Raw genomic sequence first — 26,176 nt, forward strand, 5'->3', positions numbered from 1 at the left:
CCATCATCCCAACAATAGAATAGAGAGCCCTGTTTCTGCTTCCTCTTGCTACTCACTCTGTGTTCCTTTCTCTCTGTGTTCCTCTCTCTCTGTGTTCCTTTCTCTCTGTTCCTTTCTCTCTGTTCCCATCTCTCTCTCTCTCTCTCTCTCTCTCTCTCTCTCTCTCTCTCTTTCTCTGTGTGTGTGTGTGTGTGTGTTCCTGTCTCTCTGTTTCTTTCTCCTGTTCCTCTATCAATCTTTTCCTCTTTCTCTGTGTTCCTGTCTCTCTGTTCCTTTCTCTCTGTGTTCCTCTCTCTCTCTCTCTCTCTCTCTCTCTCTCTCTCTCTCTCTCTCTCTCTCTCTCTCTCTCTCTCTCTCTCTCTCTCTCTCTGCTCCTCTTTTCTCTGTTCTCTCTCGGTGTTCCCCTCTTACTCCTCCTCTCTCTCTCTGTTCCTGTCTCTCTGGTCCTCTTTCACTGTTACTATCTCTCTGTTAATGATGTCTCTGTTACTGTCTCTCTGTTCCTGCTGTCTCTGTTCCTGTCTCTCTTGTCCTCTTTCACTGTTACTATCGTTCAGTTCCTGATGTCTCTGTTACTGTCTCTCTGTTCCTGATGTCTCTGTTCCTGTCTCTCTGGTCCTCTTTCACTGTTACTATCTCTCAGTTCCTGATGTCTCTGTTACTGTCTCTCTGTTCCTGATGTCTCTGTTCCTGTCTCTCTGGTCCTCTTTCACTGTTACTATCTCTCTGTTCCTGATGTATCTGTTCCTGTCTCTCTGGTCCTCTTTCACTGTTACTATCTCTCAGTTCCTGATGTCTCTGTTACTGTATCTCTGTTCCTGATGTCTCTGTTCCTGTCTCTCTGTTCCTCTTTCACTGTTACTATCTCTCTGTTCCTGATGTATCTGTTCCTGTCTCTCTGGTCCTGTTTCACTGTTATTATCTCTCAGTTCCTGATGTCTCTGTTACTGTCTCTCTGTTCCTGATGTCTCTGTTGTTTTTTTTACTGTTACTTTCTCTCTGTTCCTGATGTATCTGTTCCTCTTTCACTGTTACTGTCTCTCTGTTTCTGATGTCTTTGTTCCTGTCACTCTATTCCTGTCATCTCTATTTCTAATATTCCCCACTGTTCTGTTCCTGTCTCTCTGTTCCTGATTCTATATTTTTATCTCTCTGTTATTGAAATTATGTGGCGAGAAACATTTTTGATGATAACCAACTTTTCATTTATAAACCATATGCCAAATATCTTGACTGGTAAACTTGTAGCTTCCTAGTTCTTTAGGAATTTTGTGAATTCGAATTATAGAGCTACATTTTGCCAACATGCTCAAGTTTCAATAAAGGAGTAGAAATTCAAAATAAAATAAAAAACATGATCTACTTGCAAACTTATAGAGATTTGTACTTTGGGGTTCCTAAAGCAACCTAAATCTGTCTGGCTAGTGGAAGCTAAAGACCTGTAATGCAATCCAGACCAATATTTTGTTGCTGCTACTGTGGTACATTAACCTGTTAATCCTAAAATGGTCTCCCTTTGGGATTTGGTGGAGTTTGAGCACGATTACGCTGTAGAGCTAAAGCTGATCTGGTTGAAAATCCCGAATAATAGCTTCATTCCATCACTTTAACTTCGCCCAAGGTGCCTTTTTGACATGATGCAATGACGAAACCAGAGAGGAGAGATGTATGTGCAAAGGTCTAGCACAAGCACTTAAGAACAAAATGATAATTATAAACAAGAACATACAGGTAGACGTTAATAAGGGGCAGAAGTTCACAAACAGGAAAAACACACAAAACAGGATTTTGCGTATTTGTACGTGTTTATTGCACAGCTACTGTATATTCACATGCAACATTGGATCTATGAGTTCATATGTCTATGAATCCAGGAGGTTATTAAAGACACTATATTGTAATTGTATAATAGAAAAGTGTGTTAGTTGTACTCAAGATTTTCATTGCTGTCATTGTTTCTTATTGTGGTTCGATTTTGTTTGCTTTTTGTTTTTTGTGTACTTTACTCTGACGAGTCATACTCCAACACACACACTGAGCAGCTGTGGAACAATCCGATTACTCATGCACTTTAAAAACTCTGCTCACTCATTTTCAGGCTATAGCTACTATTTTTTAACCTATATGTCCGCTTTAACTAATTGTATAAATGGTGCAATTGTGTGTAATCATGTGCCCCCCTGGTCCTGCCAATACAAAACAGTTCCTCTCATCTATTACATGACCATATCTCCATGCAAAAATAATGAGAGATGTTTATGGAAGTTCAGTAGGCAAATCTGCTCAGTCCACAATGAGACAAATACGTCCTGGTCCATCGTTCAGCAGACACCTTCATCCAGAACGCATCCTCAAGTTAGTTTCTCTAAGAACCCTTTCCAAACTCGACAGATACCGCCCAGGTTTCTAAATGATGACGTGCAGGAGAGGGTTTGTGAGACCACTTCAGGCTAAGCCGACCCTGATCTTAACGATCCGATGAGATTAAGACCAGAACCACCTGCTCCTGCGACGTCCTGCAATGTCACTCACCCGGTTGACATTCAAGAATCATAACAGAACATCCTTCAAGAACATCCTGCAAGAGCAAGCTGGCACGCTGTCCAACTGAGCTCCAACTCCAGGATATCTTTACCTTCAGCTTGACACTGAAGGCCATTACCACACATCGTGTTTTAAACACAAGATTACATCATAATCCTCCTTTATGCTTTCATTCTATTTGCTTTTCATTCATTTCCATGTTTTTACGGTATTATATTCATTCTATGCATCTTTTATGGATTTTAAAAAACACATACATACATTCCTTTTACATTTACATTTACATTTGCGGCATTTAGCAGACATCCGTGTCCAGAGCGACGTACAAAAGTGCTTTGTGTCTCTAGCAATGAATAAATCTACACTGGTACACAAGATTACAAACTTAATATAACTCAGCCTCCAACTCTGTTGAGGATTTTTTTAACGAAGCGTTTTTTTGTTTTTTTAACAAAACTTGGACTGTGTTGGTTAAAGTGTTTCCCAAAGAGGTGGGTCTTCACCCATCACTTGAAGATAGCCAGGGACATCTAGGGGAAGTTCATGCCACCACCTCGGTGCCAGAACAGAGAAGAGCCTTAAAGTGTACTTACCTCTCATTCTGAGAGCAGGAGGTACCAGTCGAGCAGTGCTAGAGGATCTCAGACAGCGTGGTGCAGTGCGAGATGTGATGAGGTCTCTGAGGTAAGATGGCGCTGGTCCATTTTTTGGCCTTGTATGCAAGCATCAGTTTTTTGAATCTGATACGTGCAGCTACTGGAAGCCAGTGAAGGGAGCGCAGCAGTGGGGTGGTATGGGAGAACTTGGGCAGATTGAACACAAGTCAAGCAGCTGCGTTTGGGATAATTTGCAGTGGACGAATAGCATTCAGAGGAAGACCTGCTAGCAGAGAGTTGCAGTAGTCCAGTGAACAAGCACCTGGGCAGCCTGCGTGGACAGAAATGGTTGAATCCTTCGGATGTTGTAGAGAAGAAATCAACAAGAACGAGCCTCATTAGCGACATGTGAGGAGAAGGACAGTTGATTGTCCATGGTCACCCCAAGGTTGTGAGCAGTGGCTGAATGGGAGAGCAGAGAGTTATGAAGAGTTACTTGGAGATCTTGACCTGGAGATGAATCAGCTGGGATGACCAGCAGTTCTGTATGCTGGGGTTGAGTTTTAATTAATGAGTACTCATCCATGAAGATATGTCTGTTAAGCATGCCGAGATCCGAGCAGAAGCTGTGGCATCTGATGGAGGGGGAAAAAAAGATGAGTTGAGTGTCATCTGCATAGTAGTGTAAGAAAACCCATGTGAGCATATGACTTCACCAATGGAGTGGGTAGGAGGGAGAAAATAAGGGGACCAAATACTGTGCCTTGTGGGACACCATTGGAGAATCTGCGTGCGGCAGATGTGGCAGACGCTACTGGTATAAGTGACCTTCCGTAGGAAGCAAACCATTTCAATGCTGCTGCACAGATACCGAGGCTCCTGAGGGAAGATAAGAAAGTCTTGTGGTTGACTGTTTCGAATGCTGCTGAAAGGCCTAGGAAGATAAGTACAGATGACAGCTTGGCTGATTGAGCAGCATGTAGTTTCTTAGAAACAGCCAAAAGGGCCATCTCTGTGGAATGTGCCACTTTGAAGCCAGACTGGTCTGAATCATGGAAGTTGTTCTGTAGACAGACAGTTGGTTAAAAACGTTCCAGAGATTTAGAAAGAAAGGAGATAAGTGATACCGGTCTGTAGTTGTCTGATGGATCCAGAGCAGGTTTCTTCAAATTGGGAATAACCCTGATTGAAGGAACATATATTCCTTTTTTTAATCCTCCCTTAGCATGAAAAGCAGCTTCATGCTCAGCACCAGACAGTTCTTTTCTCCTAAACATTTAGCTGAAATACTGTGTCTTGTAAAACCCGCCAATGGTGTTCTTCACTAGTTCTTCACTAGTTCACTAGCAGTTCATTATCTTGTTTAAGTATTTCTTTCACTTTCAGTAATAAGTCTCCCACTTTTCCAGCTCCATAACAACCCTAAACCATTACACTTCCACCTCCATGTTTGACTGTGGGGGTGAGGCAGTCTGATCGCATCTTCTCAAGTTCTGCTGTTAGAGGCAAAAATAACACAATTGGATTAATCAGTCCACAGAACATTCTTACAGGGTTAATGTGCATGTTTTGTTTCGTTTCTCGGTAGTGCCCAGTGTTTTGTCAGGGGTCGGTTAAAAAGAAAATAAATGTAAAATAAAAGACACTTGAAAGAATTGTCCAGACATTTTCCATTCTCTCTTTTCCCAGACGTTTCTGTTCTTCACTCTCTGTTCCTGTCTCTCTGTTCCCAGACATCTCTCTTCTTCACTCTCTGTTTCGGTCTCTATCTTGACACTCTGTCCCTGATGTCTCTGTTCTTCTCTCTCTGTTCCTGTCTCTCTTTTCCCAGACGTCTCTATTCTTCACTCTCAGACTCAAAAAGGGTTACTGATCAGAAGGTCAGGGTTCTAGCCCCTATATCACCAAGCTGTCACTCTTGGGCCCTTGAAAAAGTCCCTTAACTCTCTGTGCTTGGGGTGGGGTGGGGGGTTACTGTGCTGTAATGTATATGTGACAAATAAAGGCTATTCTATTCTATGATGGTCTGGAAAGAAGAAAGGGAAGGGATTGCTGGTACCTCAAGAGCATATTTGACGTTGTCTCATCCACAAGTCTGCCATGTCTCTTGTTTTCCTCACCAGGTACCAGCAATCCCTTCCCTTTCTTCTTTCCAGACCATCATATTCAGCAAGTATAGAAAATGACTCAAAGCAGCTCATCTGGCACCAACATCTATGCCGCAGATAAAACCATTGAGATCACTTTCTCTTCATTTGGATAATGACGTGACCATGATTACGTGATAATCTCTGAGCTCATCTTGATCTTGATCTGTATCTGTATGCTTTTATGTATTTTTGCTTTTTATGCATTTTGCTGCCATCTTGCGGCGACAAACATTTTTCGGAAACGCGAAGCTCATCACCGCGAGGCCCTTTGCGGTAGCCGTAGATGTATTCCGAAGTCAGACGTGGACGTAGTGCGGATTTCTCTAGAACAGGAAGTGAAATGAAGAGCAACAAGATGTCGAAGATGGACAGCGATTTTTAACCAGGTTTCATTTTGATTTCATTCTCTGAGTGGCACAGCGTCACTGATGTCTTCGAGGAAACATGTCGAAACAGTTGTTGTTGAACGTCGAGGATCCGCCGAGTTTCCGAACTGTTACAGCGATGAGTAACGACACAGCGAACATGTCCATCGATCAGGACGGAGAGTGGGGTAGATATATCACATCACTCCTCATCACATCACTCCTCATCACATCACTTCTCATCTCATCACATCACTTCTCATCACATCACATCACATCACATCACACTACTTCTCATTTCTCCTCACATCTCACTACTTCTCATCATTTCTACTCACATCTCACTACTTCTCATCACATCACTTCTCCTCACATCACATCACTTCTCCTCATATCAGTTCTCACTACTTCTCATCACATCACTTCCCATCTCCTCACTTTTCATCTCATCTTACATCATCTTACACCATCTCACATCTCCTTACATCATCTCACATCTCCTTACATCATCTCACATCTCCCTACATCATCTCACACCATCTCACATCTTTTAACATTCCCACATTTTTCTCACGCTGTCTCACAACCAATAATACACCCCAATACCTCCTCATCCCTCACATCTCCTCACATCTCCTCACACCTCCTCACAGCTCCTGACATCCCTTCACATCTCCTTCTGACACCTCTCACAGCTCCTGACATCACCTCACACCTTTTCACAGCTCCTCACACCTCCTCACAGCTCCTCACACTTCCTCACACCTCCTCACAGCTCCTCACACTTCCTCACACCTCCTCACAGCTCCTCACACTTCCTAACAGCTCCTCACAGGTCCTCACACCTCCTCACAGCTCCTCACACTTCCTCACAGCTCCTGACAATTCCTCACAGCTCCTCACACTTCCTCACACCTCTTTACTGCTCCTCACACTTCCTCACAGGTCCTCGTATGCCCTCGCATCTTCTTACACCCATCATCTTCTCAAACTGCCTCAAACCTCCTCAGAGCTCCTCTTACTGTTATATACCACACTGCTGTCAAATTCTCCAATCTGATTGGTCAGAAAATATTAATGGATTTTGTAGAACAGGCAGTTTGTACACCTTACAGGAATCCACCAATCATCATCAAGCTTCTGTTATTAAACCATAAATCATCGCTGTATGTGTAATACACATGTACTGAACACGTCCTCACCAACAGGGTTTGCATGCTGAGGTTTTTACACATGAACACTCCTCCTCCTTCTCATCATCATCCACATCATCCTCATCAGTTCAATAACGTTGTATTTGTATTGCGCTTTTTACACTGAACAGCAGTTTTACACCGATAATGCTGAAATAATGTTGTATAAAAGAATGTGTAAGTGGTGACTGTGGTGAGGAAAAACTCCCTGAGATGGTATGAGGAAGAAACCTTGAGAGGAACCAGACTCAAAAGGAAACCTCATCCTCATGTGGGTGGCACCGAATGTCCATTCACTGTAATTACATTGTTGAGGTGTGCAGTAACAGGTGACTTTACCTCAGAGAGTGTGGAGAACTCCCCATTTACATCAACAAACTGATAGCGTTCAATCAGATAAGACCTGAGCCAGGAGAGAGCTGTTCCCTTCATTCCAACAACGTTCTCTAGTCCAGCCAGGAGGAGATCACTGGTGTCAAAATCTGCGCTAAGATCAAGTAAAAAAAAAAAAAACGAATCAGAAGTCAATAACAGTCATTTATCACTTTAACCAGCGCCGTGTCTGTGCTGTGACGAAGCCAAAATCCCGACTGATACATTTTATAAATGTAGAGAGTTTATATATGATTCATTATATCCATCATCAACTTCTCCTCATTTTCCTGTTCAGATATCAGTTTGTTTGACGAATTGGACGACTTGGGAGACGCTGAAGCATTGCTGCAGGCTCTCGAGAATGCTGGCTATGTAAGTCCATCTCTCTCTCACACACACACACACACACACACACACACACACACACACACACACACACACACTTGAAACTTGAGATACTGGGTTAAATGCAACTGAAAACCGAATGCAATGATTTGCAAATCTTAAAAAGCCATGTTTTATTCTCAGTTGCACCTTTGGTAGAGGAATGTTGTCCCATTAGTGTCTGATACAGGACTGTTGTTTTTTTTTGGTTTTGTTCTCATTTGCCATTCCATAGGCACTCATGCACTCCCATACCATTAGAGGTGCAGGTTTTTAAACTGAGCACCGCTAACAAGCTGGATGATCCCTCTCCTCTTTATCCCGGAGGTCTCGGCATCTACGGTTTACAGAAAGAATGTAAAATTTGTCTGACTGCAGAACAGTTTTCCACGTTGCCTCAGTACATTTTAAAAGAGCTGTGGCCCAGAGCAGACATCAGCATTTCTAGATCATGTTCACGTATGGCTTTTCTTAGTGTGGTAGAGCTTTCAACCTGCATTTACGGTATGCTATCAATTGCTATGTTTTGTTGGGAATCAGACATTTTCCGCCTCAGCAGGTGGTATCAGGTGCCCGAGTGGATCAGCCTGTTGATTGTACGCTTGGATGAGTTACGATGAACTCATGCGTGACCGCCATAAATGTTTCACTTCCTCTATACCAGGGGTCTCCAACCTTTTGTTCACCACGGACCAGTTTCATGTTAAGTGTATTCTCCAAGATCAGCTGGTGGTGTGGCTGTATATATTTATGTATATATATAAATCGGATCAGAACATCTGGGTGCTTAGTTTCAGGATGTTGAAGCAATGTTGAGGGCTACATTGACTCACTAGCTAACATAGCTAGCTAACACTAGCTCCACATATTATACACATTGGATTTGGAGCATTTGACCTGCCCATAGAGATGCAACCATATGTTAGATATTTTCGGTTTACTTGAGGAAACAATCCTGGAGAAGGAACTTTGTCTTTCTGTGCAAAATTGTGGAATCTAGCAATTGTGCTAGAATTTTACTAATTAAACCACGCATCCACTTTATTAGCTTTATTCCATTTCCGAGTTTGAGATTCGAATCTGCTTTCACATTCTTGCTCTGGAGTTGTTGGGGATGTTCCTCACATTTGCCCATGAGAGCATGATTTATTCTGTGTGTTCCCAGTTGGAAAATGCTGCTGACCTGAACCTGGACGTGGATCTGCCTGTGTGGAGCGCAGGTGTGTGGGGAGACACCAGCAGTACAGGTACAGGTGTACACCTTCTACTTTAGTGCTTTTACTTCCACATTCTACACCAGGAACCAGGCTGAGCGTCACTCTGCATTCATATTTTAGATGATTTTTACTTCAGATTTGTTTTTGTTTTTATGCATATGGTCATTGATTGGTTTTGACCTGCAGATGGAGACGTTTCAGCAGACATGCTCTCTCCAGCCCACACACTCAGTTCCGTCTCTTCACCCACGTCAACAGAGGCCCATTCACCCTACTCTCTACTGGTAGGCAAACTCGTGTGTGTGTGTCTGTGTGTGTGTTTGTGTGTTTGTGTGTGTTTGTGTGTGTTTGTGTGTGTCTGTGTGTGTCTGTGTGTGTCTGTGTGTCTGTGTGTTTTTATATTTGTTTTAACATCTGCATGTTTTCAGTATAAGTTTGGTTTAAGCCTCTCAGGGTTCTCCAGCATCCCTTTGCATCTTATTTGTTTTTGAAATTTTTTTTGGTGGACTTTTCTTCGTAGTATTCCCCTTTCGTTCTTCCGAGCCACCACTTAAGAGATTTCAGTTAAGGAACCTGGGCCACATGAACCCATATTAAGCGCTGATAAAACCACAATTCCGTTCCGGGATTAGGATTATTTATTTCTTTTTTATTTATCAGTAATTAGAGACATAAACCTTTCTAAATGATATAATTTAGCTGCATGAACTGATTTGTTTTATTGTGCTCTGACTTTTCTTTAGTTTATGTTCTTGGGTTGTCCCAGACTAAGGATTTGCGTATTTGAATCGGAACTGACGATGCCTTTTATCTTTGTAAAGTTGAAATGGAAGGCAAAGTGGATAAACAAAAAAAACAAAACAACAATATAGAAAAAAATGTATGGACGACCTGATCGACGCCCGAAAAAAAACCCAATCCAAAGCAAATGGAGAATTAAATTAGAACAGAATACACCTTTCGAGAAGGATATTTCTGGCAAACAGTTCAGTAACATGACTGAGGCCTCAAAATCGACTTGAACGAGTGAATGAACGGCACTGGTTTTGGCTTGGCCAGCAATAAATGCTACTATCAGCAAAATTCGAATGTCGACGAATATTAAGTGGCTTTTCCGTAGTTTCTAACCTAAAACATGAAGCCGGTTATTCTACACAGACTGAACAGGACTGTCTACCTGATAATTGTAGCTGTATGTTAGTACACCTGACTGAATTGCTATACGGTGTGAGAAATAATGACTGACCTTTCACAGCTGTCCTGAGAATAAGAATTAACCTGTCCAGATGGTGTGTGTGTGTGTGTGTGTGTGTGTGTGTGTGTGTGTGTGTGTGTGTGTGTGTGTGTGTGTGTGTGTGCACCAGCAGTCACACAGCGTGAGAAGCTTAAATCTAGACACTTCCATTCCCACGGTTATGGCTCTCTAATTAAGATGTCGTTGTGCTAACAATAGTCATTTTTGCTAATTAGACTCGTTGTGAAAATGGGTGACAACGCGCTGACAGCTCAGAGTTCTTCACCACCACAGCGGCCTGTCGATCGATTACACGTCTCAGCCTGCGACTTGCTCCTGTCTCTCACCGAAAAACTCATTTGTAGCACCTGCCATTGTACAAGCGATAAACAAATAATAATCGAATCGAATTTAGCGGTATATTTTTGCAAAAAAACAGTGAGTAACAGTATTTTAATTTCACCCAAAACTCACGGTTTCTGCCTGGTGGGTCTCCTCAACATAGCCTCCTCTGGCCTGCTCTTTAGGGATCCAAATCTATATCATGGTTTCTCGCAACCTGCTTTTGAGTATCACTGGTTCAAACGATATTCGCTCTCTTCAATTTCCTGAGCATTACATATCAGGAAGAAATAAATAAAAATATCTGGAACTAATTAGGTCTTAGAATGAGGTAAATACCACCTCAGATGAACAACACGTGACATTACACTGTATAGTGAACGGAACACAAAATTCACGTGCCTCTGTTTTTACGTCACGGTTCGGTACATGCAAAACATAAAATTGCTTATAGTTTTTTTTATTAATGCAGTTCAATTATTTATTAATAGCTTGGTTAATTTATATATAAAATAACATTTAATAAAAAAAGTTATCAAATAGAATAAATCAATTAATGCAATATACTTTTTATTATACTGATTAAATTGGCACAAATAAATTGATTAAATAAAATAAAAGAAATGGGCAAATTAAATTATAGTTTACCTTTGTTATACCCATATTGGTAATACAGATGTGTGTGTTTTACATTTAATATTTAATTTTCTAAAGATCTTAACTGTTCTACTTATTTTAGCATCCTGAAACAAGTGTCTTCATTCCTTTCATCCTTCATTCATGCATTTCTTCAATTTGTGGAATTGTCAGGATTTTCTTCTTTTATGAGAAATTCTTGAAGCTGGTCACAAAACATTTTCACGGATGCGCAAAACAAATCGTATTTCCAGCACGAAGCCAGTAGCCACATTGACACTGTTTCTTTATTTTCTTTCTTTATTTTTTTATTTTTTTTATTTACCCCAGGCATTGTTGTGTATGTTCTCAAGTTTAATTATAATAATTTAAAATTGCGCCCAAAGTGCGAGGCAGAGACTAAACAAACTTACGGTCCACCAATTAATACGTTCCTGAGCAAACTCACATATTAACTATGTTCTGCACGTAAAAAAGCCCTGAACCGAAACATTTCAGAATGAATATGTGTACCGTTATACCCATTAATACACTGTAGCATTATTTCTTTTATTTTTAAAAATATAATCAAGCCAAAATGGAGAAAATATGTTTGGGGAAAAACTAAGTGTACCTTATGATTCAATAAATATCGAATCATCTTTAGCAGCTGTGACTGAAGGAACTTGTCTCTGTCATTCTCTCACTTTTGGCTCATTCTTCTTTACAGTGTTGCTTCACTTCATTGAGGTTTATGCACAGCTCTCTTAAGTTCTGCCGCTGCATGTCAGTCGGGATGAGGCCTGGAATTTCGGCCAAGCTGTCAGACAGATGAACTCACATTTGTCTCTAGAATAATTTGGTGAACAGAGGAGTTAATGGTCAACTGCAAAACAACCTCAAATCTTTACTCCACTGTAATTTTTGACAGTTGATTTGTGGTGATTTTGCTGCTGTGCTGTGTTTGGTTTTCACCAAAAGTGGCACTGTGCATCATGGCCACAAATTTTTTACACGTCATTTAAATGTCATTTGGCATTTGTTCAGATGCAACTTTGCAAAGCTAAGCCTTACTGCCATGTTCTTTTTAGAGAAAAGATGCTTTCTTTAGGCAACCCTTCCAGACAAACCATTTTGCTAATTGTACTGTTTTAAACTTTGGCTACTAGCATGCTAACTGTAATGACTAAGACTTTCTCTGACCATTGCACAGTCTGACTTTGGTGTGAAAGTCCATTCCTGAGAATATTGGAAACTGTCTGCCACTTCTGAACAAAATGGCCTTATAACACCGAAGACTAATAGACAGCAACAGTTGGTTCTCTTAGATCATTTCTGCTGTTTGCTCCTTGTGTTTACCTTCATTTAAGACCTGATGAGGAGTAAGACCTGATATGTAAACCCATAGAATTCAAAGAGAGTGAAGTTTCTGTAGCTGTGAAAAGAAAATGCATCTTCTTCCGCAAGCCAAACCTGAGTCATAAAGCTGTAGCAGCTGCAGGAGGAACATCCTGCAGCTGCACGTCATGTGTATGAAAACGGAGTGTTTATGTATAACGCAGATAAGTCCCTAGAAAGCATGGACTTTAAAATAATGCAATAAAATGATTATATCATACATTAGTTATGAAACATTGGTTGTTTGTAATCAGTTCTGATGAAAGTGTTATTAAATCTGATTGGGTTTCAGACTTTTAGTGCCTCATTTGTGCTATTAAGAGCTTTTTCATTACAGTCTAGTGAAACTCCAAACCCAGTGACAAATCACTGAGTAACTAATGGTATTCTATCAGTGCTCCATCCCTGGTGTACTTTCTGTTGGATTGTTTTGACCAAGATTTCCTGGTTTCAATGATGATTGTCTTTGGTGTTAACTCTTCCTGTTGCCCTTGTGCTGTGTGTTCATGTGCACACTCTCTTACATCCAGAATGACTTACAAAAGTGCTTCGAATTTATTAATTAATAATTACATTCTGATCATGGTTTGTTAGTTCACAGACTAAGAATCCCATGTTTTTTTAGAAGAACATATAGTTAAAAACATATCAAAAATATATATTCATAAGAGGAGAAGGGATATTGTAAGTGCTGCTGAAGGTGAAAAATGTTTAGACATTGTATGAAGACTGCTAGGGAGCTGTTCATTCCTCCACCCCAGTGCCAGAACAGTGGTAGAGGATGGAAGGATGAGTGGTAAAGTGGTAGAGGATGGAGGGATGAATGGTACAGTGATAGAGGATGGAGGGATGAATGGTACAGTGGTAGAGGATGGAGGGATTAATGGTACAGTGATGGAGGATGGAGGGATGAGTGCTACAGTGATGGAGAATTTAGGGATAAGTTGTATAGTGATGGAGGTACGAGTGGTACAGTGGTAGAGGATGGATGGATGAATAGTACAGTGATGGAGGATGGAGGGATGAGTGGTACAGTGATGGAGGATGGAGGGATGAGTGGTACAGTGATGGAGGTATGAGTGGTACAGTGATGGAGAATGGAGGGATGAGTGGTACAGTGATGGAGGGATGAGTGGTAAAGTGATTGAGGATGGAGATATGAGTGGTACAGTGATTGAGGATGGAGATATGAGTGGTACAGTGATATAGGATGGTGGTATGAGCGGTACAGTGATGGAGGATGGTGGTATGAGCGGTACAGTGATGGAGGATGGAGGGATGAGCAGTACAGTGATGGAGGATGGTGGTATGAGCGGTACAGTGATGGAGGATGGAGGGATGAGCAGTACAGTGATGGAGGATGGAGGTATGAGTGGTACAGTGATTGAGGATGGAGGGATGAGCGGTACAGTGATTGAGGATGGAGGGATGAGCGTACAGTGATGGAGGATGGAGGTATGAGTGGTACAGTGATGGAGGATGAGTGGTACAGTGATGGAGGATGGAGGTATGAGTGGTACAGTGATTGAGGATGGAGGGATGAGCGGTACAGTGATGGAGGATGGAGGTATGAGTGGTACAGTGATGGAGGTATGAGTGGTACAGTGATGGAGGATGGAGGTATGAGTGTTACAGTGATGGAGTATGGAGGTATGTGTGGTACAGTGATGGAGGATGGAGGGATGAGTGGTACAGTGATGGAGGATGGAGGAATGAGTGGTACAGTGATGGAGGATGGAGGGATGAGTGGTACAGTGACAGAGGGATGAGTATAACTTTCTGCTGTTGAATAAGGTGAAGGACTGTTGCTGTACAGAGGCTATGGTGGGACTTCCTGAACTCTTACTGCTACTTATGAGTCTTGCTGTTGTTTTCTGATCTGTGCAGGATGAAGCTCTGTCTCCACTCTCCTCCCACTCTCAGCCTTCTCCACTCTCTGTCTGCTCCGATTCCAGCAGCTCGACCGAACCACCCGCTGAGAAGAAGCCAGTCAAGAAAAGCAACCAAATAAAAGGTAATCTCTTAGCAAGTAGCACGTGGTAGGACACTGTCCACAAGCTCATGATTTATGGTTTAATCCATCCAGTGTAGTGTTCATAGTGTGTTTCTTTTTCTTATAGCTAAACCTGTCCTGAGGCCCATTCATCTGAGCCCTAAAGTCTCCATTCAGCCTAAACCACTGATCACAACACTGCCCTTTGCTCAGCCTGCAGCTTCTCTTCACACCAAAACCATCATCATCCAGCCGGTACAGACTACCATCATGCCAGTGGTCAAACCTGCACCCGTCACCATCCAGCCGGCACCCCCTGCAGGAGGCAAGGGTTCAGATTTTTTATATGTTTTTTTTTTTTGTTCTAAAAATAGAGGTCAACTGGTAAATTGGCGGAACTACCAGCAAAAAAATCCACGGCGATAGTTTTTCTGGGTTGCGCCTGCACGCTTTCATTATACAGTACGAGAGCGGCCTCTAGAGGCGAATCGCTGAAGCCACGTGCGACTGTGCCCTGTGCCTCATTCATGTCAGTTCATAGTGCATTAACTAAAGATAAAACGGAAATGAACTCACAACGTCGGAGCATTGAAATTATATATTTTTTTTATTTTACATAGTTTTACGTTTGTTTGTTTTTGTTTATCCAGTATCCAATTAAAAAAAACTATCGTTTGATTAATCAGTCATTAATCACTGTATCAGTACAATTCAACATCGGTTGCCTCTATTTAAAAAAACTTGTGTTTCTGTTTCCATCCATCTGGTGGAAATGTAATACATTGCAAGTTTTCTTTTAAATTCAATTCAGTTAAATTTTATTTTTATTTTTATACAACTTTTTTTTAAAACAATAGACATTGTTACTAAGCAGCTTTACAGAATGCATATATAGAAAAATCCACTTATTTTTAAATGTATGTGTATTTATCCCCTGATGTGCAGCCTGGCGTGACTTAGATGGTGTGAGGAAGAAACCTTTAGAGGAACCAGACTCAAAACCTCATCCTCATCTGGGTGACACCGATGACAGTGCGAATATAAATCATTAAAACATTATAAACACCAGAAAGTGAGAAATATCAGGACTCAAAATGACTGTGTGATTGTGAGTGATGTCCTTTCTACAATCTTCTACAGTCAGGTGGAGCTCCTGAGCAACTCATAAATTAGCTCAACGTCTGAGATCATCATAGATTTAACACAGGAGGAACAGCATATGGAGAATGTTATTTTGAGTATTGATTAAGCGGTTGTTTATCCAGTGCCCGAAATCTTCATGCTTCATGATTTAACCTGAGCTGGTACATCTCTAGATGCCTTCAGGCATCTTTATTTTCTGTGTGTCTGTGAAGCTTTCATGCCTTATTAGATTCTAAGAGCTCCAGGTCAGATTGTTTTAAACACACTGTACCTCGTACAGTCAAAGCAGATGATGACTTCAGTTCCTCATGCTGCGATTCTTTGGTATGAAAGAGCTTCCTCCTGCCCTGGCTGTCAACACAAGATCTGTTTATTCAACCCTTCTGAGAACATTGCTGAGGGTGAGGTCTATGTTTTCATCAAGTGTCAGTCAGCAATAACATAAAACACACACGTGTGTGTGTATATATATATATATATATATATATATATATATATATATATATATATATATATATATATATATATATATATATATATATATGTTCAAAGGTTCGTGTCCTGAAATCATTGAAACATAATAATATTGCATTGGCATTTAAGTGTAAACCGTTTCAATATGCCGAATTGTCTTTCATGTGAATTCCCAACGTTTGGCACGGGCGGCTGCAGCAAATGAAGTTTGACAGGAGAATTTAAAGCAGTTGGAGGACCGGATTCCAGAGGCGAAACCAGCAAAGTGCTTCAAACGACTCGACCAGAGTACTTACTTATTACTCCGAGTTAATGGACAGATGATAAAATCTTCTCAATGTGGATTCCAGGCAGCTGATGAAGATATTCTTCCCAAAGTTCTCAGTGCCTCGTGTTAGCAATGATGAACTGTAATAAATGGACATTTGGTACCACCCAGATACGGGTTCCCTTTGGAGTCTGGTTCCTCTCAAGGTTTCTCAGGAAGTTTTTTTGGGTACAGTCACCACTGGCTCGCTCTTTAGGGACAAACTTAAAATGATACGGAACTTCTACTTACTTTAAGAGCCACTGTATCTGTGTAAAGCTGCTCTGAGACAGTGTATATTGTTAAAAATAATTACTTAAAACCCAAATGTGGTGCAGCACCTCAAACAAAATAACCGTGATCCCTAATACCCAATAAAATCTGTCATCCATTCAGTCACATTTTAGCTGAAATCTTGGATAAACGTTTGTAAAGGTAACTTTAAATGCACGGCTGCTATCGGCCAATCAGATGTGTTGATCTGTGAAGATCTTATTGCTAGATATAAGGGTGGAATTCGGGGAGATATCCCGTGACAGCCGTGACTCATCGTGGTGCGATTCCCCTACATGCTGACAGCTGCGCTCCGTGTGCGATAAAATAAATGGCGGACAGTTTGCAGCGCGTTCTCCTGGTGTTTAGTGTAAACTGTGGGATTATGTTAAGTGCACCAAGCCTGGGCTGTCTCTCTCCGCCGCCTCTACCTGGTGGCTCTGCTGTCGTGAACCGAGGTGGAAATAATGGAGAGAAACAAGTCACGTTTTGTTTGACAGCGTTCCTTATGTGCACCTTCTGCAGCTTTCTAAATCTCAGAATGTGCATTAAAAAAAATTTTTTTCTCTCTGCTCAGGTCATCCCAACATGCTCTCTCAGCCCACCCAGGTTCTGCAGCTGCAGCCTCCGCAGGTTGTTCCTGCAGGTGCCCGGGTGCTCACCATGCCCAGCCTGGCACAGGAAAGGCCTACAATCCCCGCCCCCTCTGCCGCCACCACGCCTGTTGTCGGCATTCCGCTCCGGAACCCTTCATCAGACGATGATGTAAGTCAACCTGTTAATAGATGCCATTCTTCTATAACTTTCTTTCCATAACACTGTTACAGTATATTACAGAATGACCTGCTGTGGAGACCCATAATGGGAGCATTTATTTAAGATTGGCAGAATCTGACCCAAGGTTGGGCTCCTTTCAGCAGAGACGCAGTGGGTTGAAGTGTAAAGTTTTTTGTACCTTTGACAAACTGTTCTGCTTTTCTGAAAACTTCATCAGAAACTCTGCAGTCTGTAAAACATAATCAGATTCATTAACTAGACTAGAGTTTTATGAGCACAATGGTTCACGCTGCAAATGGAATAAGCTAATTACAGAGTTCTTTAAGCCGAGGGTCCATGGAAGTGGCCTAAATGGCAGGGAACTGTTCCAGGAATCGCTCCACCCTGAGGAACAAGCTGTTCCACCTTGTTCTCACATCAAGGGTATAGCTTCATTGAGAGTGTGAGCAAAGCAGCAATTTTTTCAATACTCATCCTTTTTACTGCTACATCCATGTTTGCTGCATTATCCACTGTCACAGCAACTACTATGTCCTTAATATTGAATCCATCAAGAATATCTCCTCTCTCTTGTGCTAAAATGTTCCCTGTCTGGGATGTGTTTACTGCCCTTGTATGCAGGGCTTTCTCTTATGGAGCCCTCTCTCACACAGTCAGGTAGTGGTCTTGTGCAATACTGGTCCAGCCATCAGCAGTCTCCGCATCATCCCTCAAAGCTTGTAAATCTTTCTTGACGTTTTCTTTTGTACTGCAGGTATGAGGGTATTTGAGAGCATGTCACGGCTGAGGGACTGATATCTGGGGGTTTTATCTCCCTATAGTTGACATCAAACACAAAACATAAAAATAGCGTTGTTTGATAATCGTTGCTTATTTTAAAAGGTTAAAAGAATCAAATATGTAGGTTAAGAGACTTAATACAAACAGTTAACACCCAGTGTAAATGCATTAACACTAGATGGTCTCCTAATTCCAGGGTCAGAGGCCATCACATTAATGTGAAAAGGGAAAAAGGGGCAAGCCATTGAATTTGCGATTTTACTTTACGCTACCTGCAGCCGCACTGTTGATTCCGAAGGCCTCGTGGCAGATTTTGACCCTGGAAACATGATGTGGTGGCTGAAATCTTATCGTATAGAAATAGAGAATGAAATGAAGAGAATAGACTACTGGAAATAATTTAATACGTATTCATGGAAAAAAAAATCTGAACATATGTTGTTAATATTTTGTCAGTCAGCGATTCTGGTAATGTTTAGGCTGGGGGAGAAGGCCTTGCTGGACCTGCAGGCCTGCTACTGGAAACAGCGTTGTTGGTAAAACAATTGTGTGATTCTCGAGCTGCGTGAGGCAGATGATGCACTCAGCTCTAATTTTACTGACGTTTAAGGAAAAGGTCTTTATGTGCACATCATATATCGTTACGATCAAGCAAGTTCGTTTAAGCAGATGTCGTGCTGATGAGAGCAACAAAAGTGAGATGGAGAGCAGGAAAAAAAATCTGAGACTTTGGTACTGGATATAAAAACATTTGGTCATCAAATGGTTTGCATTGATGGGCTGTGCTCAGTGGGGACAGAAAAAAATAAATAAATCTCCTCCTCCGAATGACACGTGTCACACGGGTGGGTGTGAGATAAAGAGAAGCTCACTGAGCGAGTGAAGAGGAGATGGTGGTTTCCAGAATGTGGAGTCACATTGTTTTGCAATAAGGATGTATGTCAGAGCAGCATTCAGAACACAACCCAACGTATTTAGAATATACAGTTATAAAACGTTTTGTGTTATAGTGCAGGCGTAAATCTATGACATACACGCAGGAACACATTCACTGAAATACACACCATTTAAAGTCAGGTCTGTAATCATGTCGGGTTTCTCAGAACAACAGCACAGTAAACAGCAAAGCTGCGTTCGCCACATTCACAGTTTAAAGGATTCGGCTCGTTTGTGCTTTAATTGGATTCAGTGTTTGCTCAGTCTGTCTTTCTTTTTCTCTTCAAAGGATTTAGAAAAAATAAAGGATTGAGTACGTAATCCACAATTTTCACATTTTAACAATCCCAATCTTCTGACATGAATCCCATTGCAGATTGATAGAAAACATAGGATTTGTGAGTGGAGAATTGAACCCTTGTTTTGTTTAGGGAGAATGAGCCAAATGCCACAATGCTACAAATCTCTAATAACCTCGAACCACAAATTCCCCAAAGCTGTAATTAGCAACACCACTCTACTTAGACTTGTGGTGTCTGAATGCTTTTACTGCCATTACTTTGTCTTTTTTTGTGCTTGCGGATGCACAGATGTTGAAATGTTTAAAAAAACTCATGAGCGAATATACAGCACTGTGTGTGCAAAGACACCATTAGATTTGTACGTTTCAGCAGTGGTACAATGACGATACATAATTATTTTTCAGCTTTTTAGTAGATTACAACCACAATAAAAAAATATAAATAATAATAATAAATGGCAACAATTGGCAAGGATTGAACGTAACCTCCCCTTTGAAAAATTATTTTTCATTACCTTATTTTCAATGTTAAAACATACCATGAACTTTATCCTATTGTGGATTAGATCTTTGATTAAGTAGCGAATGTGTAAGATGGTGTTGAGAACAGCTCAGTCACTGATTTTTTTTTGCAGATAAACTACCTGAGCACAGTGTTTCTCGGTTTCTGTGTTCTCTCTTGGATAACAGCAACGGAACGCTGTAATTAGAAACTATTTCCTGAGATTGTTCCAAGTGGTTGCGAGTTTGTCAGGGGACTTGTATGGAGCCAGAAACTCTGAGAAGTCCTGGACCTTTAAACTTTGGAGTTTCGGTACATTCTGGTGAGATCCATGGGCGTTGTTTTGCCATCTATGGTGATAACGAATGATTTTTCAGTCAGCCCAAGTTACAGTTTTTATTTTGAAGGTTTAAAAAACGTCTTTATGCTCAGAAACTTGAATCAGAAATGGTAGGAGATTTTACACACACAGCCCCTCCACAAGTGCTGTCATAGTAACAGTAACTAGACAATAATGACATTTGGGTTTAAGATCGTGACGGTAGATTTAAATTTGCAAGCCTCATACTTGCATCTAGATACTATTCTCTAGGTCAGGGGGTCCCCAGACTTGTTTCTGTAAAAGGCCACATCATTTTTTCTTTCTTTAATGTTGACCAGGTCGGTCTGTAACAGAAAAACAAGCACTTCATGCAAATAATACTGAACATTAAAAAACTTAATAATAAAATAAAAACCAGTACTGAATAATGAAAATGTGCTAAATGATGTAAAAGGAATATTTTCGCTAATAGATATAATTATATAATCAATCAATTATAAACAAATATAATACAGCGCTCTCCGTGCAGCATGCCGTTCCGCTTGTAATAACAACATCATGTTGGTGTCAGTGATCGCCTATAGAGGCCGCTCTCGTAATGGCAGTGGACCGTAATCAGTATGGTAAGCCAGATGAGCAGTCTGCTTATAAGGGATAAACCTATAGCACTAACACATAAATTCCTATTTTAGAATTTTCCGTAAAGCTGCTTTTGGGAAGATTGTTAAAAGCACTAAACAAATAAACACACATTATGTGTGTTTGTGGTAATTTTCAATATTTTATTTAGGTGTACAATGTAGATTAAAAAAAAAAAATCTTCTTACACACACACACACACACACACACACACACACACACACACACTGCTCCATATTGGAATTGTATGTGCATTCCTTTATCCAGTGATCGATCAGAAATTCCTCAGAGATTGGATAAAATGTTTCGGTGTTCTTTTTATTTTGGCGTATTAAGGACTCTAAGTCATGATTTTGCAAAAAAGCCAGGATTGTGGCGATGATCACACAAAGTCAACCAGGGACAACAACAGGTTTTTCTAATTGACCCAATTGTGTGTGTGTGTATTGCCAACATCATAGTTGTTGTGTGATTGATGTTTAGGATTGTACACTATAGTTTGATAGTATATGCTGTGTAATGAAAGGGCAGCATTATGTGTTTTTCTCTGTCCCTCTTTTTCGTCTCTGTTTCTCTCTCCTTCTGCTTTTGTCTTTTGCTGCCTTTTTTTTCCTCTGAAAGGTACACAGGGTCAGAAATTTCTGCTCCAACGTGGCAGATGACACACACATGCACGCACAGCTCCATGAAAACCACCCACAGCAGCTCAGTGTCACTGCAAGGCGGAGGGAAAAGCAGTTTCTTTCCCTGTAGACTTGATTTTTTTTGCATTTTAAATGTTAAAAAAAAAAATCCGAGTTGATAAATAAACTGTGTAAGATGCCCAGAAGTGATTCTAAATATTTATTTAAACAATTCTTCTTACTCCATCGTAAGAAAGTGACTATTGGTTGGACATTGTGAAAAATGCTGTTAGTCTATGATCAATACTCTGGAGTCTGTTTGATTCGCATATGATTTTAATAATAGTTTCATTTCTGACCATGAGGGTTGGGAAAAAAGTTTCTGTAGCTTTTGGCCAGCTGTGAGCCTGAAAGTCTGTCTGCTGTACTGCCTTGACTGTAACGTGGACCATACTAGTGCTTGTGTTTTACTTTCTGAACTGAAAGTAAACCCGCAGTAGTGCGTGTTAATCCCAAGAATCATTAGGTCGACAGGATGCACTCTATATTGCTTGTCAAAAGATTGTTTCAGTTCGTCTCACTTAGGGGTCCCCAAACTTTTTTCTGCTAGGGCTACATACATTTTCCTGTCTTTAATGGGGCGGGTCGATCTGTAACAGGAAATAACATGGACCGGAGTGACTACCAGTATTATTGTTGAGATATATTTTACTTCCTTATGCTAGATTAGTTTGTCATTTTGTTCTGCACCGGTACAGACAAGATACTGAAAATACTGAAATCAAATCAGTTAGTTCCATATGCATAAGGAAATAGTATATATATTATGCATATGCATAAGGAAATATTATGCACTCTCTTTTTAAATATTTATATTTATTTGAAAAAATATAGGTTGATAAATTGGTTATCGGTACAATCCACTATTGCTAGACCTCTAGTTATTAAATGTAGCAACTAGTGGTCTAGCGATAGTGGATTGTACCGATAACCAATTTATCAACTGATACTTTTTAAAATAAATATAAATATTTATATATAAATATACAAATAACAATAAATATGAATATATTCATTAATAAGTATTATATCATTCATTCATTATAAATAATAAATATAATATAGCGCTCTCCGTGCAGCGTGTAGTCTCGCATGTAAAACCATCAGTGATTTTCCTCTAGATGCTGCTCTTGTAATGACAGCTGACTGAAAGCCAAAAAACATCATATCAACTCTCATTGCAGATTAATAAACCTCTATTAATAACTAAGGGAACATTTTAGTTTGAAAGACGACCTTTATTATCAAATACAGTTATGATATGAGCATTGTTTTGTGGGTCGTTCCAAATGGGCCGTAGTTTGGGGGCCACTGGTCTCGCTGAACGAAGTGCTGGACCTGGAAGCCTTTGATATGAGGTTAAGGGTAAAAAAAAAAAATACCAGCTAAACGAAGTTCAGACTGTAGAGTCACAGAGGACCGGGACAGCTGTTTCACTGCCAATGCAGAAGGTTTTAGAGCTTGGCCAGAATAAACAGGGATGTAAAACATGCATTAGCTGTTCCACTGTTCCACTACATTAATGGGCAGTTCTGGGTCCAGTTTATATGAAGCTGTTTGTAAAAGAACAAAGATTTAACACAGGAGATTCTTCTGCTAGTGAAAGCCACGAAAAGTTTCATATATATAGATTTGGATTTTAATGTGGCCAGGAAAGTGGTAGCTCAGTAGGTTATCCGGAGGTTAGGGGTTCAATGCCCAGTACTGCCAAGCTGCTACTGTTTGACGCTTGTGTGAGGTTCTTAACCCACTCTGCTTCTTAACAAGCTGGGATATGAGAGAATAAAAAAGAATAAGAATTTCACCCTGCTGTTGTCTGTATGTGAAAGTAAAAGCCTATTTCTTTCTTTTTTTTATTTATTTAATAATATCAGTAGTTTTCTATAATCGCTTAGGACTACAATTGCTATTAACAATTTTGCCCAGGGAACAGAACTATAATGAAAGGACATTGGTTGTCATCGGATTAGGATGGGTTCCCTTTCGAGTCTGGTTCCTCTCAAGGTTCTTTCCCTGAGATAATCCTTTAGGGACTAACTTGTAAATTAAATGTTTGTCATCTGTGTATATATATGTAAAGCTGCTTGAGACAATGACCATTGTTGAAAGAGCTTTTACAAATAAAATAGAAATTTGACTTCATGGTGAATTTACTGCTTAAAGCCTTGGTAGCCTATAAAGGAGGCCTATAAACCCACTATAAAAACTTGTCTGCTTCCCAGCAGCAGCAGCATTTAAAGTAAATAAAAGAGACTTTTTAATTAGTGTCGATTTTCAGCAGGAGTATTGCAATGTTACAAGAGAATGCATGGCTGAGTGGGTATGACATGAGGTGCAAAGAAGAAGTGGACAATTTTGTCCTCAGCCAAAATGAATTTGAATTGTCCAACAGCTAAACTTGGCCATGCAACAGGACAATGATCCCAAGCACACCAGCAAATCTACAACAGAATAAATGAAAAAGAACAGAATCCAGATGTATTATGCCCCAGTCAAAGTCCGGACCTCAATCCAACTCAAATGCAGAGAAAGAACCTTAAGAGAGCTGTGCATAAACAAATACATGCAAACCTCAATAAACTGAAGCAACATTGTTCAAAGAATGAGTCCAAATTCCTCCAAAATTATGTGCATAACTGATAAAGTCCTCCAGCACATCAAGTACCATATGATGTACTTAGTTTTTAATGTAGTTTTATGTATGCATATTAATAAACAGGCACTTCAATTTTTTTAATTGTTTTTGTACAAGTAACATACGACGGACTTTTAGTGCCACGTGAAAACATTTTTAAATCCAAAATTACAAGATTAAAGTCATTACAATATGAGAATAAATTCAAAATAGAAGTAGTAGCAATATTAAAATGAAGTCAAAATACACTGCATGTCCAAAAAAAATTCTCACACACTAATATTTTGTTGGACCACCTTTAGCTTTGATCACGGCACATATTCGCCATTGCATTGTTTCGATCAGCTTCTGCAAGTCACAACATTTATTCCCGTCGAAATCCAAGATCTTGTATTAATGATGGGAGAGTCGGACTGCTGTGCAAAGTCTTCTCCAGCACAGTTTGGACTCTGTGGTTGCCAATCCATGTGTGAAAATGAGGTCTCATGCTCCCTGAACCACTCTCACAATTTGAGCCAGATGAATCCTGGTATTGTGTTCTTGGAATATGCCTGTTCCATCAGTGAAGAAAAAATCCAATGATGGATTTTCAGTATATTATTCAGTATATTCAGGTCGTAAGCTGACCTCATTCTTTGGGCACATGACGTTGCTGAACTGAGACCTGACCAACTGCGGCGACCTCAGATCACACCACTGCCCCCACAGGCTTGTACAGTAGGCACTAAACAAGATGGGTGCATCAGTTCCTCTGCCTCTCTTCTTACCCTGATGCGCCCATCACTTTGAAACAGGACTTATCAGACCACATGACCTTCTTCCATTGCTCCAAAGTTTAATCTTTATGGAAGCCTGTTTTTCCGATTAGCCTCACCGGTAAGTGGTTTTCTTAAGGCTACACAGCTGTTCAGTCCCAATCCCTTGAGCTCCCTTCGCATTGTGTGTGTGGAAATGCTCCAACTTTCACTATTAAACAAACATAGGTGTGAGTTCGACTGTTGTTTTTTTACGACTTGATTTCACCAAAACTTTAAGCGATCGTCGACCACATTCTTCCAACAAGATTATGGTTCTCCACCATCCTTCCACTCTTTAATAATGCGTTGGACGGTTCTTAACCCAATTTTAGTAGCTTCAGCAATCTTCTTAGATTTTTTCTTAGCTTGATGCATGCCAATCATTTGACCTTCCTGAAACAGATTACCTTTCCGACATTGTTGTTTAAGAAATGAGAAGCTAAACCCAGGTGGCATTTTTATCAATAATAGTCAAAATGAAGAGATTAAAGTCGCAGCAATATGAGAAACATTTTTTTAAGAATACAGTCAAATTTATGAGATTGAAGTTGTAGCTCTATGAGAAGAAAAAAGTAATGCGGTGGTGTTCATCTCCTTCAGGGACGATTTCTTTGATCACCTTCCTCAAAATCTCTTGAGAAACAACATTTCCTCTTCGAATAGCATGCAGATATGCAGTAACCATCATTATCCACTATCCTAAAAAAGGCAATTTGTGTCTAATTTTATTCTTCTGAATAAATTAAGTTTCCTACCGAACCGCTGCAGTGTCCGTTTACTATTTATAACTTTGTGCTGATTTGCCAAAAGACAAAGAATTTCCTTTTTTGCAAAATCCTAACCTAAAGTAGGATTGAAACAAATCCTCCACATCTGGTACACAAAACAGCAAACCGTTTCTCGCAATACTGTGACTTTTCTCCATATACTATCACATTAATATGCATATTGCTACAACTTTCTCAAAATATTTCGACTTTATTTCCACATTGATACGATTTTATTCTCATAATCTTACTTTGTTTTTTGTTTTAAAAAACGCCATTGTAGTGACCGGCTTTAGATTGCTTGAGCCATGGATTATTGGTTTAGCAGTTGTTTAAGTGTGTGCTGTACTTTCCTATTCATTGTCTCAAGTCAAAAAAAAAAAAAAAAAGATCCTTCCCTTCTCCAGAAATCAGCCTAACCCTGTTTAATATCC

At 40.3% G+C, this 26,176-nt stretch overlaps 1 protein-coding gene across 1 annotated transcript in view; it reads left to right on the forward strand.

Annotated features, from left to right (window-relative positions):
- Positions 1-5,581: 5,581 nt before the first annotated feature.
- atf6 (activating transcription factor 6) overlaps positions 5,582-26,176 on the forward strand; it is a 39,330-nt gene continuing 18,735 nt past the window's right edge. The window contains exons 1-7 of the mRNA XM_046836627.1: positions 5,582-5,843; positions 7,519-7,595; positions 8,773-8,854; positions 9,011-9,108; positions 14,301-14,427; positions 14,534-14,731; positions 17,181-17,368. Of these exons, the coding sequence (XP_046692583.1) occupies positions 5,735-5,843; positions 7,519-7,595; positions 8,773-8,854; positions 9,011-9,108; positions 14,301-14,427; positions 14,534-14,731; positions 17,181-17,368 (879 nt within the window). The 5' untranslated portion in view covers positions 5,582-5,734. The remainder of the gene's footprint in view (positions 5,844-7,518; positions 7,596-8,772; positions 8,855-9,010; positions 9,109-14,300; positions 14,428-14,533; positions 14,732-17,180; positions 17,369-26,176) is intronic.

The sequence above is a fragment of the Silurus meridionalis genome, chromosome 23 (genome assembly GCF_014805685.1).
Source record: "Silurus meridionalis isolate SWU-2019-XX chromosome 23, ASM1480568v1, whole genome shotgun sequence".
Classification (NCBI taxonomy): Eukaryota; Metazoa; Chordata; class Actinopteri; order Siluriformes; family Siluridae; genus Silurus; species Silurus meridionalis.